Below are 12,508 nucleotides of genomic sequence, written 5' to 3'. Positions count from 1 at the left end.
TTATATTTTGTAAAGTTTCAGATTTACATAATACAAAATCTTAACCCAATGTGAAATAGTGTGTATTGTTTATGCATGAACTTTCTAGATTTGTAAAGTTACATCGTACAAGCATAATATTGTGCATGTCATTAAAATGTGATAACTTGAAGCTGTTTATGCCCTCTATACTACGGCCATCTACCTGAACCTCTGATCAAAGTCTTGTAGGTCCTGACTTGGTTGACACATGATCTTCAATATACAATGTCAATATGTAGATTTTAACATTTACTGGTTAAAATCTACATATCATGTTCCAAACGAAGTCAGGACCTATACATGGCCTTTTATATATATATATATGTATATATATATATATATATATATATATATATATATATATATATATATATATATATATATATATATATACACACACACACACACACACACACACACACACACACACACACATACATACATACATACATACATACATACATACATATAGATGTCGTGTAATCATTTGAATCATATTTCTATCCCGATCAAACGTTCCATTCAAGGTATAAAAACATAATAAACTAATTATCCACTCACATTATTTAATGAACCCGATGACCCTAAATCATACACATCAATCTTTATGTGTACTGACATTCGAAAGGCACACGCCATTTAGTTTGAGTACAAGATCACCCGAATTGATGTGATCTCATGTGGATTCAGGTTCTGGGTAATACACCTGTGCATAAAAGCACAGATACGACAATGACAAGGGATAAATGATATCATTAAGATTTTCGAAAAAAAAAATCTTTTCATCGATATGTCCGTAAAAAAGGTGGCTGAGATTTATGTAAGAGACATCATCATTGCTTCATTTACATTTATTTTCTCTTTTTGCAGCGAATACTGTCTTGTTAGCCGGAGGCAAAAATAACATTGCTCTTTGATGTTTCGTTAAATAATGTTATGTGTTAGTGTGCGTCTATGTATTTCTTGATCAAACAGCAACATATTTTGTCGTTCCGTCTGCATACTCCTCCCAACGTACTGCAAGCAGAATCAAATTGTCTCAAATTGTGAGCTACAGTGCGATGGTGGATTGTCTCAATGTTTGTTTGTTTGCATAACGATACATCTAACATGATTCCAATACTCAATATCTGAGAACTCTAACTTACAAATTTGAATCGCTTAGTGTGTTTGTGTATCTATACTAGACGAAGCATATTTGCATTTTTTTTAATATTGTCGATGCAATAAAATCATTGTGCGATGTTCACCCTACGTTGAAATAAACATAACTAATACGTATTCTCAATCATATCAACATGTAAATCAATGTCTACTGCTTTGTTTCATCTTTGTTTTTTCCTCAATGAAATGGGTGTGTTACAGATTTTTGGGAATGAAGTTGAATCCTGCCCAACTCAGGAGAGTCCTACTGTCGTCCATATAGCTGATATACCATAGACCAGATGGCAACTACCCACAGGGCAGATATGCTCAATATGTTAAGAACCGCCGCGTTCTTGTGTCATGCAGGGTGAACTGTCAATATGCATGTTCATCATTATGTAGAATATACCGAGACTGCAGCCATGCTGCATGGGGGAACGTATCTGGTATTTGTGATCTTGTAGCTGTTGATAAAGCTGCACAACTTCTGTCAAGCCAGGTGAGATGGGGGCCATTTACCTTATTTTGCCTACTCCGTGAGTAAATCGGAGTCTGTTTCCATGTGTGTATCGATGAAGGACAAACAACAAATGCATATGCACTAGGAATATATTTGCGAAGGCTCTGGTTCAATTCCTGAAATGGATAATGTGCAGTTTATATACATTGTAGCTGGAATATTGCGGGTTGAAATTCTACTTATTATCCACTAATTCATATGAAACTGAAAACAGATTTTGATTTTTGTCACCTATTACCGAAATGAACAAGGTTTTATAACTATTAGCAACGAAAACTAGTAACCAAACTCAGTTCATAGAAGGCTGGGGTCGTGTGATGTTACAACTGAAGCATAAATCTAAGCAACCGGTCATTCACTAACCACACATGTTAAATACCCCTATTAATCACATTGGCAGTTACATATATTTTGTTGATTGTATTTCAGATTGTCAGAATAGACTATAGGGACGTTCGGGATCTGCCTAAACACAGCTATCAACCAACACAAGTGCTGATGTCCATGAGTTCCAAGAGAGTTGTCACAACGCTAGAAATTTCACATGTCGCTCATTTGAAATGACGCGCCAGACAACGTGTAATCTTGCTAGCGTTTTTTTGTTTAGTTCGACTGTAAGTGAGAGTGTTAAGACACGTTGATTTCAACGGCCTTGTCGTTCGTCATGCAGTGCATCTCATCAGAGGACGTAACATTGGGTTGTCTCCTCTTCACGCCTACAACATCCCCGAGGACTACGGCAATTGTGTCTAACACAAAGGAGACACCTGCTACAGCAACAGTTATACCATCTGGCATCTACTGTGTCCTCCCATCAGTCAGAAGTCAGGCAGACAGCTTAAAACAACAAACTATATATGACTGGTTGCACAGATAATCCCCGCATACTTTTACCTGTATTCAAATGTGGTCCAACTAATACTAACAATTTTGTCTTTTGGTTATTTACTCTAAAATCGTATTTATCAAATACTCTGCTAGCTTACAGAGGGTTAATGTCTGTAAGACACCATCTTCCCGAGGCAAGGGCGTTAACTGAAAATACAAAAGTCCAGCATCTTGCATCGGGAAGATGTTAATCCATTTGCAAAATCGTTACATGGTCCAGGGTCTCTGATATAACCATACCATCTGCAGATAATAACAAAATGTGATTGATAATGTATGGCCCATCGTTAGGTAAATGAGGGCATTATCAAGTTTCAGCTAGTGGACCGCACTTTGCCTGATAATTTGGGGACCGTTTTATGATAATTCTGTCTATTTCAGCTTTACGAATGAATAGTAAAATAAACACAGACCTAAATGTTCTGCGGAATATGCACTTCAACTCATAGGCAATACGCCCAAGGACGTACGTACTTAATTCAAATAAAGATATAGCTCTAAACAAAGACCATAACCATGGTCTCTGATCTAAATGACTAAAACTGTTGTTTGGGTATCATTATAATATATTTTGGCTATGTAGCGTTCGTTAAAACACACACGTTATTATAATGGTCTTTCTTTTTCTGAAGTGGGTGACGCAGTAATAAACTACAGCTGTAACAGACACGTAAATTACATTAAAAGTTTACATAACAAAGAAGTCTAAATATGCTTAAACACTTTCCGAATGTGAAACATGATAGACTACCATATTATTAAAATCACACCAGAATAAACGTTTCACAATGGCAACGTAATATTACAAAATAGTCGTTTAAATGCGAAAAATATTATTGAAATCATATTGAATTCATTTTTTCATATATAATATAACATATATCATCGTTCTGAACGTTCATTATCATTGTGACAACACGACCCAGTTTTGTCAGGCTTGCAGTCAGACTTTGCTCGTTCTGACCCCAGCCCTTAGGTCAAGGTCGCCTAACTGGATTGGTTATGCACGGGGCAGCCTGACCTGAATTGGCTATCTCTCACTGTACATATTATCTAACAGTCAAAGTTCTTGTCTTTTCACCACTGCACCATCATGGCGAACAGGGACAAAGCGACCAACCAGTTAAATGATTTCAGCAAAACCCAGGGGGTGAGTTGGCCTTGTTGTCATGTTGTAGTGACAACGACATGGTAAAACAGAGTTGTCTACTTTCGGCCAAAGTACACTTGTAGTTGTAGAACCACACATCGCACACTGTGACTGGGTTGTTTCCAGTAGGCTCTAGTGATCTCCAGTGGGATCCAGTGATGCTTTCACTGGGGCATTGTGAACGTGACTTGATCGGGTCTACGATTATGTGTGAATGCTTGTGGCAATCTTTTGTTGTAGTTGATAATATTAATAACTGAGAGTAAACACCGGTAAACGTTGTGTTATGATGTTATTGGTTGTGTTTTTTTGCAAATTCGTTGTTTGATGTCCACATGACATATGAACAGATTTGTGATATTCCGTTTCAACCGAAATTGTGTATTCGGTCTGTCAATGATTTGCAATCTATATGGGGAGAGAACTATATGAAATTTCAAGTGGAATCTGAGAAAAGTGATTATTTCATGACATGCAAAGAGATCACGAAGGTAGGTCGGGCAAAATTAAAGGGGCACTGATCTAACGGACTGGTTGTTGCCTTTGTTATTGTTTTTCCCCCGTGAGTACACGGATGATATGCAACGCAACTGAGCGTGACCAGAGACTGGGGTACCGTCTGCAAGGACAGCTAAATAAACTTGGAGGCTGGAGGCAATATTTGTTTTACGCATTTTTGAACACTGATTGGTTAACTGTGATCTATAAAGATTTCGACAAAGGGCGCATGTTAATTAATTTCTTCAGCCTAAACAAACAGACAAAAAGAACAAGGGAGCTCATCGGATGTCGTCATTTGGAAATACCCCAGATGGTTATAGTTTAATACTAAAAAAAGTATCTATGCAGTGAAAGCAATTTCGGCTTGTGTCGATAATACGATTACTACTCCCTTCTGTCATCCACGTTTTCTCGTATAATAACCCTACACTTGTGTATTTGTGGTCATTCACTTGATGCTCAGTTAATGAATTTATTACAGGTACAATTAGTGGTAGCACCACTTAGATTACCTGACAAAGGTTCCCATTTGGCATTTATTGTGTCTGGGGTAATTTTTCAATCTAAATCCAGGTTTGAAGTGAGGTGAAATGTGTGTTATGTAATATGCACGTGGCAGCCCAGCAAGAGATGAATGATCAGTTGATTTACTTATTTTTGTAAATTAACGGATCGTTCCTAGTCATCAAAGGATTAACAGAAAATATGTTGATTGATTAATCACTGTTATCTTGTGCAGTGGATATGTCAAGAGTGAGTGTTAACATGTCTAGGTTTACTAAAACAAAGGGAATACGCTCATATCATGGCGCGAAGTGCCGATGTGTAAACAACATACTTTGTTCAAAGGGTTAATGTTACCCAGGTCACATTCACTCAGAATGACTGAAAACTGAAAACAACAAAGAATTTGGGTCACGTTTGTTTTATGTTTGATAAAACATGGCTGACAAAGATACGTCAGCCAAATGACGTCAGCAAATGACGTAAGCGCTTTCAATTTGACAGTGCGCTAAGCGGCACAACTTCCAGAGGACTGACAGAGTGATTTCCCTTAGACCGTGGACGAGCCACTCAACATGTATCTACTTACACCCTTGAAAATACGGAATATATTACACAGGGGATGCAAAATTTAACTGAATGCACTTACAATGGGTGAAAGGTACTATATACAACACCCTCCCCCCATAAAAAAATGACCCAAAATTCTTGAACAACAGACCAAACTGGGTACATAATATAGCTAATGAGAATACAACATCAAGTATTTACATCTGCTGTGAACTACTAATGTGATACATTAGTTATGAACATATGTGTTCACCTTCAAAGGTACTGCAGTACCTGACATCATTAAAGACTTAATCTGATGGATAACTGACATTGCCATGTGGCCAATAGGCAATACAAAACCCTCAGTATAGTATATAACTACAACATTGGTAGATGTGCCATACACATACACATAATGTTCATTGACTCATTCACAACATATTACGCAAACTTGCATTGCTAACTATATCTTTAAATTATGCACAAATATTACTAGCTAGCATCTGACTAATCATGATAATCTGCATGTGCAGACAACTCATTACTGTTTCTCGAGTTATTCACATGGAACACTGGATAGCTGATCTGTACCATATAGGGTACATCGCTTGTCTGTGACAATTCTGTAGAAGAGAACTGAAGTTCTGATATGGGTTTGCTGGACAGAACCACATAAATCTTGTTGTCGGTGACATGGTTACGCGCACAGGTTGCAATCGGACCTATCTTGGTGCATATCTTGGATTGCCCATAGTGTCATATGTCAGAATATTTGGTGTTCTCCTGATGCGTCTACGTTGTCCAAGTCTTTCAACTTCCTCTTCATCATCTGCCAGTTCAGAGTCACTTACTGTTTCACTCGGCCTGTCTAGTTGTACAGTCCCTTCAGACGCATTAACGTCTGACTGTGTTCCATGTTCAGTTTCTGATGTTGACAAGTTGTTTTCTTCTTCAGTTTCCCTTCCAGATGTAACTTGTTTGGAATACTCCTCCTTCTGTTCATCTGACTCACTGCCAACATGTGATGATTTATCATCATTATCTGATCCAGAGGGTGTGCTGCAAACTGCTATGTTGTCTGGGCTAGAACTGTCACTGCTACCTTTTGACTGGTTGTCCAACACGCTTTTTTTCTGTAATAGTTTCCTAGGTTTAGGCGTTGGAGCTGTGACAGCTTCTTCAACCGGCAAACTGTCACACGGCAATAGTAGGTTCCTATGTAACACCCTATTTCGACCGATTCCATCTTCAGCTTCCAGTTCATATACAGGACTATCGTCCGACATTCTTCTGACTACAACATGGATCCTTGATTCCCAATATCCTCGTAATTTTCCTGGACCTCCACGTTCAGATAAGTTTCTGACAAGTACTCGGTCACCTGGTAGTAGAACAGAACTTCTCACTTTTCGATCATAGTTCCTTTTCCCTTTGATAGCAGATTTCTCTGCACTCTTGCTTGCCATCTCGTAAGCTTCCTTCATGCAGTATTTCCATTTTTCCACATACTTCCTTGGATCCCTACTTTCTTCATCTGGGTTCAGACCGAACATAAGGTCTATAGGCAATCTGGGTGATCTACCAAATAGAAGGTAGAACGGAGAGAAACCTTGGACTGATGGCGGGTGCAGTTGTAAGCATCAACTACTTTGTTCACATGATCCTTCCAGTTGCTCTTCATTTCCTGCGGTAGTGTTCGAAGCATTCCCAACAGCGTTCTGTTTAGTCTCTCAACTTGACCATTTCCTTGTGGATGGTATGGAGATGTGCGTGAGCGAGCCATCCTACAATACTTCTGAAGATGGTGGAATAGTTCATTCTCAAACTCCTTACCCTGGTCATGATGAAGTTTCTCCGGGAAGCCAAAGCGAAGTACGAAATTATTGAATATTTTCTCAGCTGCAGTTTTCCCAGACTTATTTCGTGTAGGATATGCTTGCACAAACCTTGTGAAATGGTCAGATATCACCAATATGTACTCAAATCCACCAGAACTTCTTTCAAGATGTACAAAGTCAATCGATACCATTTGGAATGGTGCTGTTGTTCTGATAGGAGTAAGCGGAGCTCTTCGAGTGAAAGTCGGTGGTTTGTCCTTTAAACAACTGCACTCTTTAGTCACATATCTTTCTATGTCAGGCTGCATGAAGGGCCAGTAAAATCTCTCCCTGATTAGGTCAGTCACTCTCTCGATACCCTGATGACCCATGTCATTGTGGAGTTCTTTCAACACCAATGACCTGTACACTTTTGGCAACACCATTTGAATTCTCTCTTGAAGACCAAACATTGAAGTTTTGCGACACAATATACCATTCTTGTCAAAGATGAGCTTATTGAGTTCTCTGAGTAAACAGTTCAATTCAGGGTTGGCCTTGTCATGGACAACATCCCGTCCTTCTCTCCTACTCCGTTTGCGGCGCAGTAGCTGTAAAGTTGGACTAATAGCATCATCATTCCTCTGGGCTTGTCGAATGTCTCTTGTTGTAAAGCACTGGAAGGGTTTTGAATCATCAGCTGATTGAGTCAAGATCTGTTAAGTTGCTGTAACTGTCTGTGATTGCAGATATCCATGTTACCTCATTTGTTTCCCTAGCATTCACTACCTGAATAGACGTACCTATAACATCTGGGTTTACTTCTTCTGTGCATTGGGACATGTATTCATTGAAGTCTAATGGCATTCTACTTAGTCCATCAGCATCATTGTTCTGTTTCCCTGGCTTGTACTTTATAGAGAAGTTATAGTCTGCTAGCTCAGCTACCCATCGATGTCTGGTTCCATCCAGCTTGGCTGTTGTTAATACATACGTCAGAGGGTTGTTGTCGCTATAGACAACAAAGTTGGGTGAATAGTATAGGTAGTCCCTGAACTTTTCAGTTATTGCCCATTTTAAAGCTAAAAACTCCAACTTTCCAGAATGAGAATGATAATTTTTTTCTGCTGGGGATAGCGATCTTGAACCATAAGCAATAACACCCAACTGCCCATCTGCTCTTTGTTGATACAGGATAGCACCCAAACCTTCTTGTGAAGCGTCAACATGGAGTATGTATTCTTTATCCCATTCAGGATAGCACATGATTCTGTCACTCAAGAGTTCATCAATGAGATCATTTATTGCATCTTGATGTCTCTTAGTCCATTCAATCTTGTAGTTGGATGACACTTGACCAGATCCTTTGTTAGATTTGTACTTGTTCTATGCAGATTTTGCTGGTTTTGTTTCGGGTTTCCGTAACAGTTCAAATAAACACTGGGCTCGTCTGGCAAAGTTAGGAATGTACTTTCGGTAGTAGCCTATGAATCCAAGCAATTTACGGACATCACCAACAGTTGATGGGTTGTTCGTTTTCAGCTTCAGAACTGCTGCTTTATCCTCTGGGTCCATTCCTATTCCTTGTTCAGATACCATGTGACCTAAATATTGCTTCCGAAAGAGGTTACATTTCCTAGCTTTGAGTTTCACACCATGCTCATGTAGGCGATGTAATACTGCCCTAACATCTTCTATGTGTTGAGAGAAATCCTTGCTGAAGCAGATTATGTCATCTAGATAAGGTATGCATATTTTATCTCTGAGTCCATGAAGGCACTGGTCCATGAATCGCTGAAATGCACCTGGCGCCCCACTGAGTCCAAACGGTATGCGTGTCCATTCATATAAACCCCAGGGACTGGTGAATGCTGTGTATGGTCGACACTCCTCTCGGATGAATCCTTGGTGATATGCTTTTCCTTGATCCAGGAGAGTAAACCATCTGTTTCCACCTAATCTGTTCAATGCATCTTGAACACGAATTATCGGGTATCTATCCGGGATACTTTTACGATTCAGAGCCCTGAAGTCCACACATAGTCTCAGCGACGAGTCCCTTTTCCGTACACACACAAGTGGGCTTGAATATGGTGATGGTGATGACGATGGGGTCACCCACCCTTTGCACAAAAGATCCTCCAGGTAAGTCTTAACTTCCTGATAAAGTGGCTGAGGAATAGACATGTAACTCTTCTGTACTGGTGTGCTATCAGTTAGGCGAATGTCCATTTGCAGTTCAGTAATAGTGCCAATGTCATCATCACTTCGACTAAATACATTTGATTCCTCATACAGCATTTGACGTACCTGCCCTTTCTCTTCTGCAGATAGATCTGTGTTGTCAAGATCCACTGGTGGATGCCAGAGTTCTCCATCTGTAACTGGTATCTGTGGATACGATGGAGGGTCATCCGATGCACGTTCAGTTGCTTCCTGCAGTGGGGTCTCAAGGTTGTCTGGTGGTTTCAGTGGTGTCACTGACTGTATTTGTTGGATAGTTCCAAGAAGTGTTTTACTCTTAACTTGTATGTCCCGACTAGAATGGTTCATCAGAGTGACTGGAATGCTGGCCTTAGTGCCTCTCTTGATGTGGAGTAGTGATCCTGAAACTGTTAAATCTTCGTGCAAAGAGTTATCATTACTTGGTTCAAACACAGCTGTAATCGGTTCTTTGAGGTTGGACTTGACTTGACATTTCACACGCATACAATGTCCTGCGCTAACTGTGATACCCTGCTTGCTGCTGAAAACTTCAAACAATATATCAGATTTCTCCTCTTTCAATAGATTTACAATAGCATTTAGTTTAGATTTAGCTACTGTCGGCAGACCAGACTGTATCACATGAACACTATCTGCATCATATGCACTAAGATACTGTTCTATCACATTAGAACCAATGATTGGACAATCAAAATCTGTAAGATTTGTGGCTAAAACTGGAACGTTCAGGGATTTGTTAGGGTCTCCCCTCAACAACTGAAATTGCACTTTTGTCCATCCCAGAAATGGTATATTTTCCCCATTGGCGGCTTTGACTGTCAGGTCTTCACCCAGAAGTTCATGAATGTCCCTGATTTCACTGTCTCTGAAGTTTTGGTCGAGAAATGACTGTGATACTATCGATACCTGCGCACCAGTGTCCCATAAGACCTCTGTTTTTATACCATTGAATAGACAGAGTACCTTGCACTGTTTACCAACTAGCCTGACCAGTTCCTGCTTCTGAGTTGGTGTTAGTGAAGCTGTGTCACCCATATCTATCTTGTTAGCTTTGCTCTCAAGTCCACTTATGGCACTGTATACCCTCTTGTGGTGGTCCCAGTGGACAGCTTGACAGCTGTAGGAGCAGTAGGGAGTAGTATGGCATTTAGAACATCTCTGATATCTAGATCCTTCAAGGTTCTTTTCACACTGACAACAGCTAACATTCAGGGTCTTTTCCACACGAGTCAGAGGGCCCCTGACATCACTGACTCGCTCCCGTTTTCCGACCGACGATTTTGCCTTCGCTTCTTGCACCCAATCTGCAGATGTTCACTTGAACCACAGGCAAAACAATGATCACAATAGCTCCTGCCGGTACTTGTGCAACTGTCGCATAATCTCTTGGGTCTCCTTTGCGCCATTCTTGATTGAGCAGTATTGTTCATCTTTAATGCAGCCACTTCAGCTTGTAGTTCCTTAATCAGGCTTTGAGTTGCATCATCTTTCACCGGTGTACTTGGGTTTTCAGTTCTGTTTTCTGCTTGAATTCCTCTCACACTTGCTGATTTGGTTTTGCGATTTCGCTCGTTGAGGGAAGAAACTGCACTACTAACCAGAGTAACAATCTCTTCATCACTTGGGTCCCTACCAAATGAATTCTTCAGTTCCTGAGCCAATGTAGGATCTCTGAGACTAGTCAGTATACTTCTTCGTGTGACCTGACGAACCAAGGTCGGATCATATGTCACATCAGCGCCTTCTTCAAGTGAAGAGAAAAGAATCTTCTGGCCGAGATCAAGCATCCTCAGAACAAAGTCTAGGGCTTCTTCTTTCTGTGACTGTACCCCATTGCTTAGGTCTTGGTATAGCTCTGTAGCTCCTCGTTCTTGAAAGTATGATCGTAACAGTTTACGAAGTACGGGTATGGATAACTTGTCGTTTCCTTCCAGGTACCCACGGAACGGATCTGTAGTGCTAATTGCTCTGATAACTCCATCAATAATCTCTGTGTCAGAATAGCCCCGTTGTTTCCCAGAATCTATTTGCCTAACCAGATTAACAAAGCTGATTCCCAGTTTTCCGTTGATTTGTCCATGTACCTTGAATTCTTTCCTCCAAGAAGCTTGAGTTTGGGAACGATGAACTCCAGAATCAGTGTCTACAGGCATGCTGTCTTCCTTACAGAATGTCAGAAGTAGGCCTAACTTGGTAGCCCCTTTGTTCTCATCTGTCTTGCAATCAGTAATGTAGGACTCTATTGTTGTCAACAACTGTCCTTTATCTTCGGTAGACTTGACTGTTACTCCTAGTCGATCGAGGATCTCACCCAGTCGGGTTGGACTCAACCCATATATAATGGACTTGATTTCCCATTCCGCCATGTTGTTCAGTGCTGGGTAACGTAGAATCTTCTGATCCTGGCACGCTCGCCAAATGTTACCCAGGTCACATTCACTCAGAATGACTGAAAACTGAAAACAACAAAGAATTTGGGTCACGTTTGTTTTATGTTTGATAAAACATGGCTGACAAAGATACGTCAGCCAAATGACGTCAGCAAATGACGTAAGCGCTTTCAATTTGACAGTGCGCTAAGCGGCACAACTTCCAGAGGACTGACAGAGTGATTTCCCTTTGACCGTGGACGAGCCACTCAACATGTATCTACTTACACCCTTGAAAATACGGAATATATTACACAGGGGATGCAAAATTTAACTGAATGCACTTACAATGGGTGAAAGGTACTATATACAACACCAACTCATAATACGTTGATTGATTGATCATTGTTATCTATCACTCAATGGAATTTTTAGGAACCGTGGACGTTATGAAAATACTTGTCACGTGGGCTTTTCTCAGCCAACCATTGAGACTTGACACCTATGTAAAACACCTGTAACAATCCAAGCGATCAGTTGAGAAACGAACACGGGTTATAATATCCCGAAACGATATATATCTTTTAAAATATTTGATTGTTACTGAGACACGTGACATCGAATAGGTTTCTTTGTACAGCTGCAGACGAGTGGGATATTGTTCCTTTGTGTGGATATTCACGGATACATTCCTCGAACAAGGAAGCTGCCTAAAACTTATACCCATAAATTTGGTAGGTTGTAATTATGATATCTGCATTTTCCTTCATTTGAACCGATTCGTTCTTGTTTCTCTACGTCTTGGTTGGGAAAT

At 40.2% G+C, this 12,508-nt stretch overlaps 1 protein-coding gene across 1 annotated transcript in view; it reads left to right on the top strand.

Moving 5' to 3' along the window:
* The first annotated feature begins 3,574 nt into the window (after positions 1-3,574).
* LOC139473836 (catalase-like) overlaps positions 3,575-12,508 on the top strand; it is a 28,025-nt gene continuing 19,091 nt past the window's right edge. Inside the window, exon 1 of the mRNA XM_071256602.1 lies at positions 3,575-3,725. Within this exon, the coding sequence (XP_071112703.1) occupies positions 3,669-3,725 (57 nt within the window). The 5' untranslated portion in view covers positions 3,575-3,668. The remainder of the gene's footprint in view (positions 3,726-12,508) is intronic.

Source organism: Haliotis cracherodii, unplaced genomic scaffold (genome assembly GCF_022045235.1).
Source record: "Haliotis cracherodii isolate W230 unplaced genomic scaffold, xgHalCrac1.p SCAF_3, whole genome shotgun sequence".
Classification (NCBI taxonomy): Eukaryota; Metazoa; Mollusca; class Gastropoda; order Lepetellida; family Haliotidae; genus Haliotis; species Haliotis cracherodii.
This window is presented reverse-complemented; position numbering and strand designations above follow the sequence as displayed.